Source organism: Dermatophagoides farinae, chromosome 3, assembly GCF_024713945.1.
Source record: "Dermatophagoides farinae isolate YC_2012a chromosome 3, ASM2471394v1, whole genome shotgun sequence".
Classification (NCBI taxonomy): Eukaryota; Metazoa; Arthropoda; class Arachnida; order Sarcoptiformes; family Pyroglyphidae; genus Dermatophagoides; species Dermatophagoides farinae.
This window is the reverse complement of record NC_134679.1, coordinates 819,037-840,659: the sequence shown is the minus strand read 5'-3', so window position 1 is coordinate 840,659 and position 21,623 is coordinate 819,037. Positions and strand designations below refer to the sequence as shown.

General features: G+C 30.0%; 5 protein-coding genes and 1 long non-coding RNA gene across 8 annotated transcripts; 4 read left to right on the top strand and 2 right to left on the bottom strand.

Annotated features, from left to right (window-relative positions):
• The first annotated feature begins 364 nt into the window (after positions 1 to 364).
• LOC124498423 (serine hydrolase BPHL) lies at positions 365 to 1,791 on the top strand. Its single transcript, XM_047062172.2, has 2 exons — positions 365 to 1,189; positions 1,249 to 1,791. The coding sequence occupies exons 1-2, from the start codon at positions 917 to 919 to the stop codon at positions 1,765 to 1,767; spliced, it is 792 nt and encodes a 263-aa protein (XP_046918128.1). The 5' UTR covers positions 365 to 916; the 3' UTR covers positions 1,768 to 1,791.
• Positions 1,792 to 2,111: 320 nt separating this feature from the next.
• Positions 2,112 to 3,185, top strand: LOC124498421 (serine hydrolase BPHL). The gene is made up of 2 exons (XM_047062170.2): positions 2,112 to 2,450; positions 2,513 to 3,185. The coding sequence occupies exons 1-2, from the start codon at positions 2,112 to 2,114 to the stop codon at positions 3,080 to 3,082; spliced, it is 909 nt and encodes a 302-aa protein (XP_046918126.2). The 3' UTR covers positions 3,083 to 3,185.
• A 327-nt stretch (positions 3,186 to 3,512) lies between these two features.
• On the top strand, positions 3,513 to 4,712 carry LOC124498422 (serine hydrolase BPHL). Its single transcript, XM_047062171.2, has 2 exons — positions 3,513 to 3,988; positions 4,050 to 4,712. Exons 1-2 carry the CDS (start codon positions 3,716 to 3,718, stop codon positions 4,578 to 4,580), a joined length of 804 nt encoding a protein of 267 aa, XP_046918127.1. The 5' UTR covers positions 3,513 to 3,715; the 3' UTR covers positions 4,581 to 4,712.
• A 47-nt stretch (positions 4,713 to 4,759) lies between these two features.
• On the bottom strand, positions 4,760 to 16,637 carry LOC124498406 (uncharacterized). 3 transcript variants are annotated; one of them, XM_075729630.1, is made up of 7 exons: positions 16,147 to 16,579; positions 15,788 to 15,890; positions 14,330 to 15,516; positions 10,407 to 10,703; positions 8,526 to 10,295; positions 5,952 to 8,454; positions 4,760 to 5,883 (listed from the first exon to the last, which is right to left on the bottom strand). In XM_075729630.1, the coding sequence occupies exons 3-7, from the start codon at positions 15,003 to 15,005 to the stop codon at positions 5,283 to 5,285; spliced, it is 5,847 nt and encodes a 1,948-aa protein (XP_075585745.1). In that variant the 5' UTR covers positions 15,006 to 15,516; positions 15,788 to 15,890; positions 16,147 to 16,579; the 3' UTR covers positions 4,760 to 5,282. The 3 variants fall into 3 exon arrangements, with proteins under 3 accessions (XP_075585745.1, XP_075585744.1, XP_075585746.1); XM_075729629.1 differs by lacking the exon at positions 15,788 to 15,890 and having other exon boundaries at positions 16,147 to 16,637; XM_075729631.1 differs by lacking the exons at positions 15,788 to 15,890; positions 16,147 to 16,579 and adding an exon at positions 15,602 to 15,643.
• Positions 16,638 to 17,028: 391 nt separating this feature from the next.
• LOC124498409 (uncharacterized) lies at positions 17,029 to 20,430 on the top strand. Its single transcript, XM_047062157.2, has 2 exons — positions 17,029 to 19,202; positions 19,280 to 20,430. The coding sequence occupies exons 1-2, from the start codon at positions 17,606 to 17,608 to the stop codon at positions 19,744 to 19,746; spliced, it is 2,064 nt and encodes a 687-aa protein (XP_046918113.1). The 5' UTR covers positions 17,029 to 17,605; the 3' UTR covers positions 19,747 to 20,430.
• LOC142597419 (uncharacterized) lies at positions 18,338 to 21,494 on the bottom strand. Its single transcript, XR_012832148.1, has 2 exons — positions 20,123 to 21,494; positions 18,338 to 19,722 (listed from the first exon to the last, which is right to left on the bottom strand). It is a non-coding gene; the product is annotated as an uncharacterized LOC142597419 (long non-coding RNA).
• Between the last annotated feature and the right edge of the window lie 129 nt (positions 21,495 to 21,623).

Here is a 21,623-nt window from a genome sequence, read left to right as displayed (position 1 = left end):
TACAATACAATGAACGCATATTTAAAACAATGGAAACAAAAAAAAATCAAATGTCAGCATAAATTCTACCGGAACTCATGATGATTTCAAACCAAAAAAAAAAAAAAAAAAAAACAAAAATCATTTTCCATTAATCCGAGGAGAAAAAAAACAACGAACAAACGTTGGTTGTTTTGTTTCAATTTAATTTAATTATTATCGGTCACATTTGATCGTTTTTTGTTTTCAGATTTAATTGATATGTGGGATTAATTAATCCACGATGAAACATGATGAAATACAATCACATGATGATGAAATTCAAATGATTCGTTTTTTTTCTGTCTATGATGATGACGATAATGATGATATATTCATTTTTTTTTCACTCACTCATATCATCATCATCGTCATCATCATTAATCGCTAAATGTTGACCACAGTTTTTTTTCCATTTAAATCGATGAACAAAATAAATGGAAACAACAACAAAAACAAAATAACGATAATCGATACCGTATCGATATATATAGAATTATTAATTGATTAAATTAATGCACTTGTTGAGTGTGAAATAAATAAATAAATATAAACTGATAACTTGAGAATTTTAAGAATAAATATATGACAACTGTTCCGACAAGTTTTGCTATCATTCTGTATTATCAATTTATAAATGAAATGAAAACACATAAATTTTTAATCTTATCTGATCATTACTAGTATTGGCTATAAATTGTTTTTCCTCGAAATATTTGTTTTGATGATAATGAAAACAGTGAATGAAAATTCATAGTTGACAATTCTTGTCATCATCATCATCATCATCATCATCAATGGCTTATAAAAACAACAAATTTTTTTCAACAACATTATTAGAGCTTTGTTTTCGAAAAAAAAACTTAATTTAATTGCCCAAAAAAAAAACTTTAAAATCATGAGCTTCATCGAAATTAATGGATTCAATATTTGCTATGAAAAATTTGGCCATGGTCCTAATGCCGTTCTAATCATTCCCGGTGCAATCGGTAGAGCTAGCTGTGATTTTGATCTTCAATTTGATATTGATCATCCAGCCTGTTTTGATTTTGATCGTTTTACATTCATTTGTGTGGAATTAATTGGCTGGGGTCGTTCTTGTCCACCGGAACGTCCATATGGACCAACATTACTACACGATGATGCTGATCGATGTGATCAAATGATGACGGTAAGCATTGATTATTGATTAGTGATTTTACTGATTGATTCTTTAATTTTTGACAACAGAAACTTGGTTACAATCAATATTCGATTTTTGGCTGGTGTGAAGGTACCAAAGTGGCGGTGATTATGGCTCAAAAATTCATTGACAGAGTACAGAATCTTATTCTACAAGCACCATATATTTATCATGATGATAAAATGACCGAAAAACTTAGACTGATGCGTGATTTTTCCAATTGGGATGCAAGGCTACGTAGACAATATAAAATTATTTATAATAATAATGTTGATCGTGCTGAAAATCTTTGGCAAACTTATGTTGATTTTATGATTGAAAAATATAATGATATCTATCCAAATGGTTTGCTTGGTTCAAAATCGGATGGTTTGTGCAATATCCATTGTCCAACATTGATTTTTATTGGTGATCGAGATTTTTTCTTTACCGTTGAACAATGTGAAAATTTAGCCAGTGAATTTGGTGATGGAAAGTTGATTGTTTATGAAAATTGTGGCCACTTTCTGCAAAGACGTGAAGCGATAAAATTTAAAAAAAATTTGGAAAATTTTTTTGCTAAATAAAAACTAATAGATTTATTGAAAAATTGTTGTTTGAAAATGAATAAAAATTGAAAAAAAAATTTGTTGAGTAAAATTTCTGGTAAACAAAGCAAAAGTGCAAAATTTTAGTAAAAAAAATGCATATTTTGACAAACATAATATATGTGAATCGATAAAATATTGATAAACAATCGATGAATGTACTATAGTGGTGTAAAGTGAATATCATTAGTGATCATTTAAAGAATTCACACTAATTCTTTGATTATCTATCATCATATGAAATGAAAGTGCAAAATTTTCTTTTTTTTCTATGTTTTTTTTTCGTGTAAATTGAGACATTCTCATCGTATAAATAGCATCGAATGAAATGTGCTTTTCATCACACGGAACGAAATTCACAGCTAACTATAAAGACGATAATGGTCGAAATCGATGGATTCAATATTGCCTATGAAAAAATTGGCCATGGTATGGATATTGTGCTCATCATACCTGAAGCATTGGGAACTGTTCGTAGTCAATTTCGGCAACAATTTGATACAGATCATGATGGATGTTTAGATTTTGATTGTTTTACATTTGTTTCGGTCGATCTACCTGGCTGGGGACAATCACGTCAACAACAACAACAACAACAGGAACGTCCTTATGGGCCGAAAATTCTTGATGATGACGCTGTTAGATGTGATAAATTAATGAATGTTTGTATATTCGCTGAATAATTGTATTTTTGACTCATTTTTCTCTATTTTTTCAACAATAGAAACTTGGTTATAATGAATACTCAATCTATGGTTTTGGCATTGGAGGACAGATTGCAATTCTTATGTCACAAAAATTTGGTCCACGAATCAAATCAATGATATTGCATGGAACAGCAACGTATTCGAATGAAAAATTCCTGCAAAATTATCGAAAATTACGTGATACTGAATGTTGGAACGATTCGGTTATGCTTAGCCAATATAAACTTGTTTATAATAATGACATCGATCTTATCGCTTATCTTTGGAACAAATATATTGATTTAGCTGTCAATAAATTTGGTGAATATTATCCTGATGGTTTACTAATGACAAACGCAATTGCATCGAATAATGATCGACATTCAAAAATTTATCATTGTCCATCATTGATTCTATATGGTGATCAAGATGATTTCATTGATATGGAACAAATAACATATTTGGCCAATAATTTACCAAATAATCGATTGATAATATTTAAAAAATGTGGCCATCATCTTCATCAAGAGGATCCGATTAAATTTAAAAATATTGTGGAAAAATTTTTATTGGAAAATTTTTGGAATGATAAAAATTGTCTTTATTGATTGATTCATGATAAAATGATTATTTGATCGATTTTAACAGACGATTAAAACTTGTTGCCGAATGGAAATAAATATCAAAAACTGGTACATTGGAAAATAAAAATCAACAGTCTCTTTTATTTTTGAAATTTCAGAAAAAAAATTTGATGAAAAGCAATCAACTGGCGAGAGAGAGAGAGAGAGAACTTGAAGAAGGAAAAAGAAAAAACTCGTTTGACATGATTATGATGATAAAGGTGATACACAAGTGTATATACCGATTATGATTATAATTTCTTCGTGTTCGTTCAAAACAAGTAAATGAAAAAAAAGAAAAAAAAAATATCTTTCTAGATGGCAAAATAAGGATAAAAGAAAAAGAGTAATTATAATGGTGAAAAACAAAAAAAAATAAGGATAAAAAACCATACCTATAGGTTTTTGATTTGATTTGATTTGAACACAACAACAACATTGACAGTGCTATTACCGTTAATCACTGTTGTTGCCATCATCATCAGTATCGGTCTGTCGATCGATTTTGTTGACGTTGAATGTTTTTTATATAAAGAATTTTAAGATTGAAAATTCCATTTTCATTTGTAATTTTGTTTGAAAAACACTTATCTGTATTGAATTGACAAGACGACAACGATGAATTTCATAAAGATTGGTGAATTTAATATTTGTTTTGAAAAATTTGGTCATGGTCCAATTGCCGTGCTAGTTATACCGGGCGCTATTGGTACGGCCAAAAGTGATTTCGATATTCAATTTAATCCAAAACATTCTGGATGCTTAGATTTTGAACGTTTTACATTCATTTGTGTTGAATTACCTGGCTGGGGCCGTTCAATACCACCCGAACGGCCAATTGGACCAAATGTTCTTCATGATGATGCTGATCGTTGTGATGAATTGATGAAGGTTTGTGAATTAGCAAAATATCATTAGATTGCCACATTAGTGATTTAATTTGTTTCTATAGAAACTTGGCTACAATGAATATTCAGTTTATGGATGGTCAGAAGGTTCAAAAGTTGCTATTATTATGGCAAGAAAATTTGGTGGATCTCGTATACGATCGTCGATTGTACAAGGATTAATGACATTCCATACGGATTCAGCATCGAAAAATATTATGTGGTCACGTGACATTCAAAATTGGGATATAGAATTATTGCGTAAATATGAACAAGCATATGGCGATGATATTGATCGTGTAGAAGATCTTTGGCAACGACATATTGATTTGGCCATCGAAAATTATGGCCGTTATTATCCACAAGGTCTTTTAGGACCAGTACAAGATGGTTTACGAAAAATTCAATGTCCAACATTAGTATTACATGGTGATCGTGATTTTTTTATTGAATTAAAACAAGCTGAACATGTTGCCGCTAATGTACCGAATAGTCGTTTGATTCGTTTTCCAAATTGTGGTCATAATCTTCATCATGTTGAATCAATTAAATTCAAACAAACGGTAGAAAATTTTCTACTCGATAATAACAATTGAAATTTATCATCAAAAAGATCTTTGTGTATTCACATTCATAGATAGAATATCTAACTAATTATTCAAATGCAGAAAATTAAACACAAACAAATCAATCAATCGAGAATAAATGAGAAAAATTCATTTTTTTTTTATTTTTTTTTTTTTTCGTTTAATACATTCAAAATCAAGGGCGAACGAAAAAAAATCAAGTTTTAATTATAATCAATTGTCGATCATCAAAAGCATTACATTGAATTAGAAAAATATTTGTTACAGAAAAGAAACACAATCGATGAATGGGAAATTTGCTAAAAAAGAAAAAAAATTTTTTTTTTCGTTTTGTGTTTTTTACTTTAAATTGAATCGATCGATAAAATGGACTAGAAATTCAAGTATGACAACAACAGAGTCTATATGGTCGGATCAGCATTTATATCATATCATTATTATCGGTGAGTCTGTGTGTGTGTAAATTGATTTTTTGTTTTGTTTTGAGTATAATGGCGATTTATATAAAAGAAAAAGAATGTGATTCAAACTGGAATCAATTTAGTAAAAAAAAAAATTAATGAATGACAAGATTATTGATGGTTGAGAATTTGAGAAAATTTTGGTCTGAATCACATTTTGGCACTTGTCATTGTTTTATCAAATCATGTTGTGTGGCTGTTTGCGGTTTTTTTTTTACTTTTTTTTCAAGGTGGAAAATCAATCAATTAATTATTTTTGAACAAAAACAACAATATCTCGTAGATTCGATTGTAATTCATTTAATTGTTCTAATGAATTTTCATTGATACCACCGCCACCAATACCACGTAATGATTCATTACTTTTTTCCAATTTAGTTAATAATTCACGAAAACGAAATCTTTGTTGTGGCATTAATGAATGTTCAGCATATGATAAACATGATTTACGAAATACAAGAACTATATCGCATACACGTTTTAAATTATTGGACATTCTTGATGGACTTATATTGGATAATGATGTCGTGTCAGCATTAATTGTATTATCGACATTTAAATTTTTTCCCATCGTATGTTGGTTATTATTCTGTTTTAGTTGTTCATCAAGCATCAATTCAATCTGTTTTGAACATTCAATTATTGATTCACGATTTGAACCAATCATAGTGGAATCATCATCATTATTATTATTACCAATCGATTCTGATGCTAAAGATTTTTTTAATTTGGCTGTATTGGTAGAATCTGATACAGGTTTCAATACAACATTAAAATTGTTGGCCATTTTGTTGTTGTTGTTGTTGGATGAGTCATTAGAATTTTTCATCAATGATTTTCGTGTTGGGATTCTATTTTTTTGTCGGAAGAGAAAAAACAAATAAATTTCAATAAAAATTAAAATCAATAAGTTACTTACTGAGATTTTCCAGCCATTAATAAACTTTTTGTTTGATCTGGCATATTTGCGGAAATTGCTTTATTATTATTTATCAATTTTGAATTGCCACGTGTATTCAATTTAGGACTAGACATAGCTGTATTGGATGATGAATTTTTATTGGTTTTAGATTGAATCGATACAGTTACTGTAGATGAATTTATTGAACTTGATGATGATATTACTGAATCATTACTTTTAGAAATTGAACCAATACCCGAATCTGATGTTTCACCACCAGTATTATTATTATTATTATTATTTGTAGCAGTGATAGATGAATGATTTTCCCAGAATTTTTTATAATTTGAAACACCACTATGACGTTTGGTTATCTCATCATCATCATCGGCATCATAACCGGATTGTGAAATTATCGATTTACTCATCATTGATGATGATGGATCCATTATATCCAAGTTATTATTATCATTTATGGTTTTATCAGATTTCGTTTTTTGTTCTTCGCTTGGTTTTGATAAATGTTTTTGATTTTTTGCATTTGAACCGCTATTAAAAAACAATGCCAATTTTGATGCTTTTGATTTTGGCTTAGTAGCCGTTGATGTTGTCTGGTGATGATGATTTTCTTCATTTGTTGTTGATTCTTGTTGTTGTCGTATCGATTGAAATGGTTTTAATGGAACTTTTTTCAACACTGGTGTTACATATTCAGCATCAACGGCTGCTGCTGCTGCTACATTGGAATTATTTACATCCATAGCTGAATCATTATTATTGGTCGAATTTTTCGTATAAAATTTTGATTGTGAAAAATTTGAAAATATAGGAATGGCCGGTGCCGGACAACTTGGTTCCGGTTTTGAGCTTCGTTTAAACAGGAATGATGCAGTTTTTGTTGTGTTAGCCACTTTGGCAGTAGTAGTAGTAGTAGTTTGGTCCTTATTATTCTGATTTGTCGATTTTTGTGTTTTCAAACGAAAACTTTCGTTTAGTTCATTTATGAATGCGGAATTTTGAATAGGAATTTTCGATAATGTAGTTGTATCATTCGAACGTTTGGTTGTCATTTTGTTCAATGTTGAACGACCATCTTTTGGTGAATTTTGTTGTTTATTAATTGATGATGATTTATCTTTTGATGATTTCTTTGTCACTTTTGTGTTTTGTTTTTCATTTTGTGTTTGTGATTCGGAAATGTTTTCATCATCATCATCATCATTATTATTAAAGTCACCACTATTGAGATCCGATGTCGATGGTGGTGGTGGAAAATCTTCAGGGTTGATAATTTCATCTAAAGTCATTAAATTATTCAATGGATCTATAGGATTCATAGATGGTTTAAATGAAACGAAATCAAATGATTCACTTTTACTTAGAATTTTCGGAGTAGGATTACTAGGTGATTTGAGGTCATCATCGATTGCTGGCGGTGGCGGTAGTGGGGTGATCTGATGAAACACGGGCATCGTTAAATCATCAACATTTCCACAATCAATTTGATCAGAATTAGCAGATGATTTTAATGGCAATCTAGGCGATGCAACCGATTTCAATAATTGCAGATGATTTTTGTTTCCATTTCGTAATTGTCTTGCTTTTGAGCTTTTAAAATTAAAATTAACATTTTCAATTGTTTTCGAATGTGTTAAATCAGATTTTTGACGAGTAAAATTAAAATGCTGATGATTTGGTTTAGAAACTGTCGATTGATTGCTGTTACTATTATTGGAAATGTCTTCCAATATCGATACACTATTATTTGCATCTTTAGAAAATGTAGTAATTTTTGGATAATTTTGTTGTGGTGATTTAATTGCAGCTGATGCATGTTGTAATGTAAGAATATTATCCGAAGAATCACGAATATGATGAATATCTAGATTCAGGCAATCTACTGTCGATGATGTTGGACTATTGATGATGAAATTGTCAGTATTGCTTTGAAAATTTGTATCCAACATTTCATTTTGTGGCCGTAAAGAATCCAGATAGGCATTAATCTGTGTACCTTTTGGTATTGTTCCATAACGATTAATGGCACGTTTCACATCCAAATCGGATTTTTTATTTGATTTTGAATTAATCATTTGCTGCTGCTGTTGATGATGCTGTTGTTCTTGTTCATATGGATCAATAGCCGCTAGATGACGATCAAAATTCAATTTACTATTCTTATTTTTCGAACTAGATTTTGTTCGTGTTGATTTTGATTTCGTATTCGATATCATCATTTGTTGTTGTTGAATTGTATTTTTATTCGTTGTTAATTGAGCATTATTATTCAAACTAGAACGTGTTGAGGATGTTGATGATATTGTATTTGTTGAATTATAATTACGTTGTTGTTGATCCGTATCTGAATTGTACATATATGTCGTAGAACTATTATCATCAAGTTGAACCGATTGTTGGGCAGCAAAATCGGCCATAGTTTTTTCAATTGAGCTAAGATTTTCAAAAACTTTTTCAATATCATTCATTGTTTGTTCAGCACCTTTTAATATATCTTCATCACCTATAAACAAAAATTAAATAACGGACAATTAATAATGAAATTGATACATTGATTTTTTCAGTTCTATTTACCTGGTTGTTTATCCTGATATGTAGAATCACGAAATGAACTTGTTCGTTTTGGTGGTGTAGGTGCCTGTTTTACTTTGAGCAAATTTGGATGCATTCGTGGCTGTTGTTGTTGTTGTTGTTCGTTATGGTTATTACGTTGTCGCATATTTACTTTGGTTGTTGTTTTACTCGATGCATTGTTGTTGTTGTTGTTGGTTGTTGGACAAAAGCTCGAAGGCCATATTGGATCACGAGATGATGATGATGGATTATCATCAACAATATTATTGCCAGTAGACGATACTATGGATAAATGACCAGCAATATTTGGTGAGCTTCCTGAAAGTTTTTTATATGGAACTTGTGTTTGACTTGGTGATGTTTGCTCTGGATTCGTTACAATATTGACTAAATTAGAAGTTCCAGTACCACAGCTAGAGGAAAAACCGCTTGTAGAGCTACCATCATTGTTTAATAATTGTTGTTGTTGTGGATCAGCAAATTGATCGGACGAGATAAATTCTTCCAATGAATAACCACTGGCACATGTTTGATACATTGTAAATAATGTACGATATAAATAATCAAAAGTGGGGCGTTGTGTTGGTTCCCAATTCCAACATTTTTTCATGAGATCATAAATTGGCTGTGGACAACCATCTGGGCATTGCATTCGATAGCCATTTTCAAGTTTATGATACACATCACTCAATTCGATTCCAGGATATGGTGCCATACCATAAGTGGCAATTTCCCAAAGGAGAACGCCAAATGCCCATACATCACTTTTTGTAGTAAATTTATTATAAGCCAATCCTTCTGGTGCTGTCCATTTGATTGGAAATTTGGCACCAGCACGAGCCGTATATGTATCATCACCCATTAATCGAGCAAGACCAAAATCGGCAACTTTTACCTGAAAATCTTCACCAACCAAACAATTTCGAGCAGCTAAATCACGATGAATAAAATTTCTAGATTCTAAATATGACATTCCATTGGCTATTTGAGTGGCGAAATATAATAAAATCACTGCCGACATTTGTTCACGATCATTATTACGAAGATAATCAAGAAGATTTCCATATGGCATAAATTCTGTAATAATATAAAATGGTGGTTCCAATGTACAAACGCCTATCAATTGAACTAGATTTGGATGACGCATTTCTTTCATGATTGATGCTTCTTCTAGGAAATCTTTTACGGCCATTGTATCTTCTTTTAATGTTTTCACTGCTACTGTCATATTATATTTACGCCATCTAGCTTCATAAACATCACCGTATTGACCACCACCAAGTTTTTGTTTCATAATAATATCCGTACGATTGATTTCCCATTCATCGGCATTTTCATTCATTGTTGACCAATAGCCCGATGAATGTTTAGTAGCTGGATATAATAACATCGTGATCAATCCATCTTGTTGATTCGAGTGATGATGAACCAATTCGGCGATTGTATTGAATTTACATTCAGGCCTAACATAATAACGAAGATCTTGATCCTGTTTAATATGATAATGATATACACGGCCATCATATCGTAAGGAAATGGTTCGTTGACCTGGCGATGATTCTGATTCTCGTACCAGAAATGATCCATTAATACCACATGATAATAATTGTTCGGCATCCGAACGCGATATATTTCCATGATACCATTTATGTTGATCTAAACATATGGGAGTTATATACGCTTGTGGTATCCAACCAACTTGATTATTAAATGAGATTGCTTCACACCATTGACCACTTTGATTACACGAAACAATCTTCATTTGATCGCCTAAAAAAACAATAAAAAAAGGCAAAGAAAAAATTATGAATTATTTATTGGAATTATAAACGAGAAACAATTAATCAAATTTAATATCTTCAAACGAAAACAACAACAAACCTTTACGAAATGAAAGCTGATTCTCACCACCACTTTGAAAATCATAAAGAGCAACAAACATTTGACCATTCTGTAGTGGTTGTTGTTGCTGCTGTTGTTGTTGATCAAGTTGAAGAAGATTTTCTTGTGAAATAGAAAGACCAAAACGATTGTGTTGTTGTTGTTCAAATAGACAACAATCATTATCTTGGCTATTATTTGAATCTAGACTTTGTTGATGTTGATGATGATGTTGTTGTTGTTGCTGTTGTTGTTGTGGCACTTCAGGTAGTGGGCGTGATGATAAAAATGATTGCTCTATTCGAATGAGATGGAAAAAAAACAAGATCAAAACAAAATAAAAACATTAGATTAGATTTAGATTTTTGTTTCTTTATGATCATAATGTAGAGTGGTTTTTTTCTCGATTTTCTTCTTTGCTGGTGAAAACAAAATGATCAATCATTCAAGTAATTGACACTGTTATCAAACAAAACAAAAAAAAAAGATTCCAATCACTCTATTGTGTTGTCTAAGGTTTTCTATTTACGTCAGCAGAAAAAAAGTTTATATAATTCTACCATTCACTTATACACACACACAAAGATTGTGATGAATCGATTTTTGATTTGGCAAACAAAAAAAAAATTCTAGCAAAAAAAAAGATCAAATGTCAAATTAAATGTTTTATTATTATTGTCGAAAAAAAGTTTGTTTCAATTAATCCAATAGAATAAGAAAAACTAATACAAGAATTCAATGGAATTAAGATCATGAATGAATCATGTTATTAATTATTGATTATTTGTGATGATAATTTCCTCACAATTTACATACAAAGCTAATCTGTTGATCTGATTAAGAAATTTAAATCCGATTCAATGGAATTATTATGTGCGTGTGTATGTGTGTTTTGTAATTTTTTTTATGGTTGCTTTTACCATCAATATTTCATCATCGATTGCAATTTATTGTTGTTATTAATGTAGTTGATGATGATGAAAAATGACCCCATTAATATTGATGATTGATTTCGATCATCACAATCAGGAGAAAAAGCTAGTTTTAAACTTTTAATCATATTATATATGAAAAATGCAATTTGTTGAATGGATTTCTACACTATAAATATATAAAAATAATTATCATCATTATCAAAAAGAAAAATGAAAGAAAAAACCACAAAAACCAAAAAAAAAAAAAAAAAAATTGGGCGCTAAAATAAAAATGAAATCTCCTGGGTGTTTGCTGTGTGTGTGTGTGTAAGTTGAAACCAAACCAAAACAAAACCCAAAATAGAAAAAAAAATCATTGAACCATAGATTTTATTTCATATGATCTTGAAAAATGGTGACAAATTATTCATATGTCCGGTTATGAAACACAATTATAATGCTATAGAGAAGAACAAAAAAAAAAGTTTTTCATCAGTGAAAATGTTATATACACCTTTTGTTTTCTGTTTGGTGAAACAAACAAAAAAAAGGAAATCCAGAAAGTGTGTCTAAATTTAAAACAATAGAAAAAAAACAAATGGTTAAAACTAGAAAATCCAAACAGCAACCAAAACAGCAACAATGATCCAGAAAAAAACGAACATAAAGTTCATCGAACCCTATCGTGTTCGTTTTTTGTTGTTGTTGTTGTTGTTTGAATCAGGCGACACTAAAAGAAAATGAAAAAAAATCCAACCAAACATCATCATTATCATCATTTATGATTATCATGGATATATTATGAAATTGTAACATAAACACGGAAGCCAACCAACCAACCAACCAACAAACAACAACGATGAAAAATCACGGTCATGCATACCAATGACCAAATGAGTGCATTTTAAAAAATTTTTTTCAATAAATAAAAAAAAAACCTGGCCACCACCATCATCATTATCGACACATATATAGATTAGAATAAATAAAAATTCCAATGAATGTTAATTGAAATTTGATTATCACCATCACATTATGTTGATATGATAAACACACACACACATTCAAATTATGATGATGACAACGACCCGGATACATCATAAAAATGTTTTTCATTTTTTTTTCGCATACCAAAAAAGAACATTTTACCCGTTTCTATTTACATGATGGTAATAATAATAATAATAATATGACAAGTATGCCACACTATGAGAACTAATCTATCTTATTTTCATAATGAACACAACAAACACATGCCGACACACAGGTAGACAGACAGATAGACAGGTGTATCCATCATGGATGGATGTCATATCATATCAATGTAATATGAAATCATCAGAAAAACAGGGGGAAAAAAAAGAGATAGATAAGTCATCTTTATTTTGGACATGAATTCAGAGAAATGGAAGAAAAATATTTTTTTCTGGTATACAACCATTCCAACCAGCCAAAACCAATCATCAAGTGATTTATTATTAAAGTGGGACACATGCACAAGCACACACACGACAAACCAATGTAAAGAGGTATATATATTACCACGGTAAAATTTCTTGATTTGATTAAAATCAAGATTAGCATTAGATTTGCAATGTGGTAAGAAAAAAACAAGAATCAGAGAGGGAGAGTCGGTTTTTCCAAAAAAAAAATTGTAACAGAATACCAAGGCCACTACATTTAAATGGATAAAAAAAAATTTTATTTCAAATTCGGCATTGATTGACGAAAAAAAATACATTTTTTTTTTACAAACAATTACCATACAATGATCTTCATACTACATGGATAATCTTTTTTTGATCATTATATACAATCGACTGACCAACCGACCAACCAACCATCACAATCATCATCATCATGCGGAACACAGGCAATCAATCAAAAAAAAAAAAAAAATTGTCTGGGGAAATGCAGGACTGGACATCCACATAGAGATTTGACCATTTATTCATTCATTCATTCTATTCATAAAAATTTTGATGAATTTTTCTCATCATCATCATCATCGGACATCGTCGATGACATCAATTTTTTTCAGTTGTATGAAAGAAAAAAATATATTTTTTCTCTTGAATCAAAATTAAAGGATTTTACCCTTTTTTTCATTTCAATGGATGGATTTTTTTTGTCGTTGTTGTTGTGGTTGTTTATCGGCTATAGAAAATGAGCAATGGCATAGAGGGCTTTTCTCATTTCGAGAGAAAAATAAAATGAAAAATTTGAACCCGAAAAAAATCGATTAATTTCTTTTTTGACCTAAGCACAAAGTTTCATACAAACAAAACACAAAGAGTCGAAGCAAATACATACAATCGTATAAATTAAAGTATAAAATTCCATTGATCAAAAAAAAAAAAAAAAAATTAAATAGTGCATCTTCATTTGAATTCATGCAAAAAAAGAAGAAAAAAAATTTTTTTTTTTATCATCATCTTGATTTTTTACATAAATTCATATACTTGTTGATGTGTCTGTAAATGATGATAATATGATTACTATATAAATGTGTGAAACCTAAATACATGTTGTTGTTGTTGTTGTTGATGATGATGGAAATATAATGATAACAATCAAGAAATAAAAAAAAACATGCATTCATTGTTCAAAAAAAACATTCCGATTATATTTTGTATATATGTTGTAACCGGTATGTTTATATCGCCCAAGTTCATAGATCACATCATCATCATAATGGTTGCTTGGTTTTCAGGTCATTATTATTATCATTACATCGTAAAATGGTTGACATAATGACATTTTATATTCAAAAAATTCGGTGGTCCATTTTCTTTTTTTTTTCCAGCTCACAAGTCTTTTTAATGAATTTTTTTTTCGTTGCTGTTTTACATGCAATGACAATTAAGTGAAAAAAAATTCACTGAAAATGATCCACTTGTAATCAACTCCTTTCAACATCAATTATCATGCAAAACATACACTAGTGACCTGAATTTTAAAATAGAAAAAAAAATCTTTTGTGAATTTTTTCAATATTTTATTACTTACCGTTTGTTGGATCAAATGCAAATAATTGCTGCTGTTGCTGTTGTTGTTGATGCCGTGATTTATGATGATGATGATGATTTGAATTTGATGATTTCTGTGCAATCGAAGATCGTTGTTGATGATTTGTTTGATGGCAGTTCTGATTATTATTATTATTATTATTATTATTCTGATGTACAGCAGCCAATTGTGATTGTATTGAATCAAGATGACCTAATAGATTTTGTTGTTGTTGTGGCGTGAATGATGTTGATGTTGTCACTGTAAATGGACTAGATGATGATGTTGTTGCTGTTGATGATGAATGATGTGATGGTGATATACCACCAACGTTGCCACCAATAATAATACCATTATTATTAACAGATGATGATGGTAAAACACCGGCAACAAATTGTCCCGATATAATTAATTGTTGTTGTTGTTGCTGTTGTGGATCAGAAAGAAAATTTGATTGCTGTAATTGTAATTGTTGTTGTAATTGATTAGGACTAATTTGTTGTTGAGATTGTTGTAATAAAAGCCCTGGATGATTATGATGATGATGATGATGAAACAATGGTTGTTGTTGCGATTGAAGAAATATCTGATGATGATGATGATCATGTGATTGATGAGCATGATGTGGATGATGATGAGAATGGCTTGGTTCATTTTTCGATCCTTGTGCTCCCATTTTTTTTCTATTCACGTGTTATGTCACGATGATGAATTTAAAAAAAATTATATTATATCACAAAAAAGGGAAACTTTTTTTTCAATTCAAAAAATAATCAAACAAATTATTTGGTAATCGAATGAATCATTCTTCCTGTGTATTGTATATATGGTGGTAATCGTGTGAAATATTGAAATTCATTCGACAATAAATAGACGACGGAAACAAAATCATCATCATCATCATCATCGTTGTTGTTGATAATAAACAATGCAAAGAATTTTTCATTTGTCAAAAATACTCTTAAATGTCATTCACATTATGATGATGATGATGGTGATAATTAATCAGATTGACAGAAAAAAGCCATTTTTAAGTTGAATAAGAATGATTCACCAGAAATTATCATTCAATGAACAGAAAAAAATGATGATTTGTCATCCATCGAACGATACGAATAAAATCGAAACCATAGATTTTCTTTTCTGTTGCAGTGATTGTTTGTCAGCGGTCATTCAGCACAGAGAATCTGATGAAAATAAAACAAAAACACAATTAGATTATTTGAATATATAGAAATAAAATTCAAAAGAAACAAAACAAAATTCACATACACACACACACAGAGACGGACAAAATTGGAACTAATTAAATTCATATGGCTCACACACAGCAGTTACATATGATGATGATGAATGAATGAATCACTAAGTGAGCAAATAAAATCAACATATACAATGAAAAATATCTCTTTTTGTCAACAACAACAACAACAAAAAAATTGATTAAATTGAATTTACCATATCAGCGCATTAGATTTATCATTGAAATCTTCTTCATATATACAACAATGATATGCAGTATATGTAACTTGAAACACGATTGGTGTGGTTGTTTTGAAATCTGAAAAAAAAAATAAAAAAGAATTCCACGAAAAACAAAAACACAGCCGATTTAGATATGTTTTCTTTTCTACACACACACAAATGCAAATATTGTTTCGGTTCGTTCTGACGTTGAACAAACGTTTGAAAAAAAGTTAATGAAGTAAATCATCATCATCATCATACCCTCGTTGATTATCAACAACCAAACACACACGACACATGACAGCAAAAAAAACAACAACAACAAGCAAACAAAAAATTGATATACATACCATTCATTGTCATATATAGATCATTATGGATCATAATCGAAGATGTGTCATTGATGATCATGTGCAACAAATAAACAAAATGCACACAGAGACATGAATAAATAAAATAAAAAAAATCAACAAACAATGATGAAAAAGAAGATTGGAAAGCAATGAAAAAAAATGAGATCTATTTGATGAAAAGTCTTTCTGAAACATCATCATCATCATCATTAACAACAACAACAACACAATGACAAATATGAAATCGAGTTCATTTGGATTTTAAAATTCATTCTCATTCTCAAATTATCATCATTCGAATGGAATGAGAGTAAATAGGGGGTCTATACATTTTTCCAGAAAAAAAATTGACGAAAAAAAAAATAAAGGTTGGACCCGATGACGACGACGATGATTAGAAATGATGATGATGATGATTCGAATATAGCCGATTTGGGCAGTATAGAATTATTATTGTGTGAGTGTGTGTGTGTGTGTGTGTGGTATGACCAAGCTTGCTCATTTTTTTCGTCGTCGTTGTTGTCGTCTACTTCTTCTTTTTTCTTTATTCATTTCAACAGGAATGGCATATGTTGGGAGGAAAATTTTTTCGCCCTTTCTTTTTTATATTACAATACACACACAACCAAAGTGCATCAAAGTAAAAGCATAGAAATGTGTTGGTTAACAATGTTATTTCGGCATATGCGTAAACAGATCAGCTCAGCTGTCAATAAGTAGAGGCATATAAAATTGTTGAAAAGAATTTCATTATTGTAGAAGAAGCATAGAAATATCAAGTGTTTGAATTTTTTTTTTTGAGCTGTCTGCATGATCACGTGATTGTTTGTGTGTGTGTGTGAGTGATGCACGTTTAATCGATTATTTATTTTTTTTTTTACAATAATTGTTTCAACCACCAAAAAACAATAAAATAAAATGATGATTACAAATAATCAATCTGAAGAAAAAGTCATCATCATCCAGTCGAAAAAAATGATGAACCATCATCGATTAAACGTGCTAAATAATCAACAAATGAATGAAATCAAAATGGATATAAATCGGCCTGATTTATTTCGATTGATGATATTTTTCATACATACCGGATTTGCATAACAAAAAAAAATCCTCACTCATAAACGTCATATAAACAACGGATCTCATAAACATAAACGTCAATTATCAAATGTTTCATGTTCGTTTGTTTATTTGTTTGTTTTACGACAAAATATTTCAATTATCAAAATATACATTGTGTACAACAATGAAAATAAAAAACAAAACAAAAATTCAATGGAAATTTATTCATCAACGACATTGTCATTCATTTCCTTTATTCAATTTGCATTTGCTGCTGCTGCCGATAATGATGATGATGATGATGATGATATGGTTGTGGTATTTCCACTTTAATACGACCTACAATGTATTGATTGATTGATTCATTCATTGACAGAAAAAAAAACTTGAAAATATGTTGCAATCAAGATTCAATTTAAACATCTTAATAATTATTTTCATTATGAAAATTATTGCCATTGCAATAAGTGTTGAACATTCAAAATTGCTGCACAATAATAATCGAAAAAATTTGTCATCAACAACGACTTCGACTTCGACTACGTCGAAAACGAAAACGACAACAACTTCAACGACGACGACGACATCGACAACAATTTTGAATGTAAAACATTTGTCCGGTAATCAGGATCTATTTTATAGCGATAAAATCAACGATAATGATGATAAAGATTCTATTGAATTGCCAACATCATCGAAAACAAATAGACAGCATGAAATTTCAACGACACTAGCAACAATTTCGACTTTGACTACTTTGGCTACATCAACAACAGTCGCTAATAATACCGAATCATCATCATCATCATCATCATTGACGGCAAAAAAAATTGAAATAATTTCCTATTGTAATGATCCAGGACGGCCGACCAAATCTCAAATATCACCGGTACAATTAACATATGTAGAAGATGAACAAGTACAATATACATGTGATGAATTTATATCATTAAAACAATATCGTAAATGTTCAAAAGGAAAATGGCTAAATGAAATGCCATTATGTGGTAAAGCATTTCGTCATAATGATCTTGTACAGGCATTCATTTATGAAGCTGAAAATGGTTTTCCAAAACGATTACTTAATGAATACAATCTAACCAATAATCTGCAACCATTCAATAAATTTGGTAATTCATTTATTGCTGAAAGATATTCACATCCATTGCGTGCACAAGGTGCTCGAGATTATTATTGGAATCTGCTTATAGCAAAACCTGCATTCATACAAATGATACGGATAAGTTTTTCCATTGTTAATCATCTTGTTGATAGAAAACTTCGTTCGAATGTTTTTGATATTGTTTCCGTAGCCACAAATCAATATCGTGATTGTAAACGTGTAGCGAATAATTCCGTATCACCTTGGCATTATAATTCCACAAGATTTGATTATTGGTATTTTTGTCGTGCAAAATCCGAAGATGATTTTCATAAAGAAATTGAACAAATGACAAATCAAATACGTATTGAAACTACATCTCAAGTGCCTATTAAATATGATCTGGCTACATTCATATTGGCTGAACAATATAGTAATAATGATAATTATACGGATCCAATTTGTGGATTGCCAGAAGTTCCAGTTGGATTAGAAGCACGTGTTATAAATGATCAAATAAATTATGTATTCCAATGCAGAAAAGATTTTCAACGTGTTGATAATTATGGTGGTCAATTCCTGACATTACAATGTGGATATGATAATCGTTGGCATGGACAATTACCAGTGTGTTTACCAACACGTAGTTGTGATAAATTTGTATTGGAAAATGATGAAAAACATACGTATTTAGTTGAAGTTTATAAATATGATCGTGTTTTCTATCTGAATGATACTGAATGGATTCCAATACGTGGTAGTCGTGCATTTTTCCGTTGTATAGATGAAACAAATATTTTTGTTGGCAAAGAAATACGTATCTGTGATGATGGTGAATGGACAAATAGTCTGCCCAATTGTCTACCAACAAGTTCAGTAAAATCTGAAGGTAATTTTTCTTTGAATTCTATAATGTTTTTTTAAAAAAAAAAACTTCATTTCGTTTTTTTCACATTTATTGATTAGATTCGCTAAAAACTAGTTCAATACTGATGATTATATTATCGACATTACTATTTACATTTCTTATGTCTAGCTGTATGATTTATTTTTTCCTGAAAATTCGTAACCAACAACAGATGGGTCCAAATAATAATGGTGGTATTATGTTACCTGGTATGGAACTTTCTGATGCTGGTGGTGGTGGTGGTGGTTATTATTCAACAGCTGGTAAACAAATCGGTGAAGAAGAATATGAATCAATCGATTATTTGGATGAACATCGTTATGCACCATATCATGATATTCAAAATGACCAGCAACATCAACAATCGTTGAATGAAGAACAACAGTCTATCAGTGATTATTATGAAAGAATGAATCCAAATGTCATTCGTAGCCATTCCAATTCATCGGCACCAATTGTATTGGATTCCTATTATGATGATTCTAATGTACGTCCATCATATCTAGCAATGAGACGAAAAGTATAAAAACAAAACATACATATATACAAAATATTAATTTTCAAATCATGATACATCATCAATCAAAATCATTCCATTCTAAAGCGATAGATGGCAAATCATGATGTAAATTTTTTTTTATTTTACTGTTTTACTGATTTAAATCAATCGATTTAAACGATTATTTGAATGAAAGTTTTTTTTTAATGAAAAAAACCAATATATTGATGATGATTAAATCAATTGATCAATTTCATCAAACATAATCACTTGATTTTGTTGTTGTTGTTGTTGTTGTTGTTATTGTTGATATTTTATTTGTGAAATGTAAAAACTTATTTTTCTCCATTTTTTATTATTTGCCAATTTGCCTCGAGCTTACCACCACCACAACAACATTTACCTGTGTGTATGAAAATGTATTTTTAGCATCCACAATATAAAATAATGATAATGATAATTATCGTTGTCGTTGTTGTTGTTATTTTGTTGTTGTTGTTGTTGTTGTGGTAAACACTAAAATACCACAAACACACAGAACACATGCATACACGCCATATGAACATTGTGGAATGATGAAAAGTTTTTTTTTTCTGAAAATTGATTTGATTGGTTTAATGAATGAATGAATGAATGAATGGATGGAAAAAAATCATCAGAAATAAATAAAAAAATAAAATATGCCCATTTTGATTAATAAGACATCAAAAATTCATAAATTCATTTTTTTTTATAGATTCACATTGATGATGATCACGATCATGAATTTTTTTTTTGTTGGAAGAAAATGAAATGACAAATAAAAATTACTTGTTGTCAACGGCAATCGATGAATTGAATAGAGATGTGAAGAGAGAAAAAAAATTATGATGAAGATGATGATTAAAGATTGCTTGAATTTCAATCATTCTCTATCTCTCTCTCTCACACACACACACACATTCATTGATCATTCCATTTGGAATATTAATTGTTGACAATTTCTATTATTTGACTAAAAAGGGGTTAACCAAAAAAAAAAAAAAAAAAAAAAAAATCTTTGAAAATGAAATTTGTATTTTTTTTTTCTTCACCAAAAAAAAAATCGATTGATTAACTAATTAATTAATTGATTAATTAATTCGAAACCAGATACGCTTTTTTTTTACTTTTGATTGAATTCAGAAAAAAAACAGTGCAAGTGTGAAAGAGAAACTAGAGCTCCTTGAAATGTGTTTGTAATTAATTAAAGTTGATCTGTATGATGACTAGTACTGATGATGATGATGATCTTGGAACGATAAATAAACAACAACAACAACAACAACGGATAATATAATTGAGTAACAACGAAAAATTTTCTCTTGAAAACAAGTTTTCATCTGTCTCTCTCTCTCACACACTCTCTCTATAGTTTGATTTCTTATAAGCATCATCGTTGTTGGCATCATGACATTTTTTTTTCATTTCATTTCCAATCACAATGATGTGTCGCACACGCATCAATACAACCATTGATGATGATGATGATGATGATTGAGATACTGGGATGACAACAAGAATTATTATCATCATCATCATGGATAAAAATGATGATGATTTGTGGTGAAAAAATGTAAATCAATAAATGAATGCAAAAAAAAATTAATAATTTATCGGAGGTTTTTTTTTCTTGTTGGTGAAAAAAAAAATTCCTGATGGCAAGCTACGACATTTTTTTTTTCTTTTTAGTTTGCAGACAGAATTTTGGGATTTTTTTTTGTTGTTCGTTGAAGAAGAAAAAAAAAATAAATATCAAGGGAAGAGAAATCATCATCATCATCTACTAGTCATCATCATTATTAAATGGTTAACCTTCAAACACGTGTGTGTGTATTTCTTGTGTATGTGTTCACTGTGTTTGTTCATTTCATTGGTTTTTTGTT

Bases quoted from the DNA above. Each gene is read 5' to 3' on its own strand.
- LOC124498423 (XM_047062172.2), top strand. From the start codon at position 917: ATGAGCTTCATCGAAATTAATGGATTCAATATTTGCTATGAAAAATTT. The intron at 1,190-1,248 runs GTAAGCATTGAT...TTTTGACAACAG, and splicing joins GATGTGATCAAATGATGACG to AAACTTGGTTACAATCAATA.
- LOC124498421 (XM_047062170.2), top strand. From the start codon at position 2,112: ATGAAATGTGCTTTTCATCACACGGAACGAAATTCACAGCTAACTATA. The intron at 2,451-2,512 runs GTTTGTATATTC...TTTCAACAATAG, and splicing joins GATGTGATAAATTAATGAAT to AAACTTGGTTATAATGAATA.
- LOC124498422 (XM_047062171.2), top strand. From the start codon at position 3,716: ATGAATTTCATAAAGATTGGTGAATTTAATATTTGTTTTGAAAAATTT. The intron at 3,989-4,049 runs GTTTGTGAATTA...TTGTTTCTATAG, and splicing joins GTTGTGATGAATTGATGAAG to AAACTTGGCTACAATGAATA.
- LOC124498406 (XM_075729629.1), bottom strand. From the start codon at position 15,005: ATGGGAGCACAAGGATCGAAAAATGAACCAAGCCATTCTCATCATCAT. The intron at 10,704-14,329 runs GTAAGTAATAAA...TCATTCGAATAG, and splicing joins TGCATTTGATCCAACAAACG to AGCAATCATTTTTATCATCA. The intron at 8,455-8,525 runs GTAAATAGAACT...TTTTGTTTATAG, and splicing joins ATATCAGGATAAACAACCAG to GTGATGAAGATATATTAAAA.
- LOC124498409 (XM_047062157.2), top strand. From the start codon at position 17,606: ATGTTGCAATCAAGATTCAATTTAAACATCTTAATAATTATTTTCATT. The intron at 19,203-19,279 runs GTAATTTTTCTT...TTTATTGATTAG, and splicing joins AAGTTCAGTAAAATCTGAAG to ATTCGCTAAAAACTAGTTCA.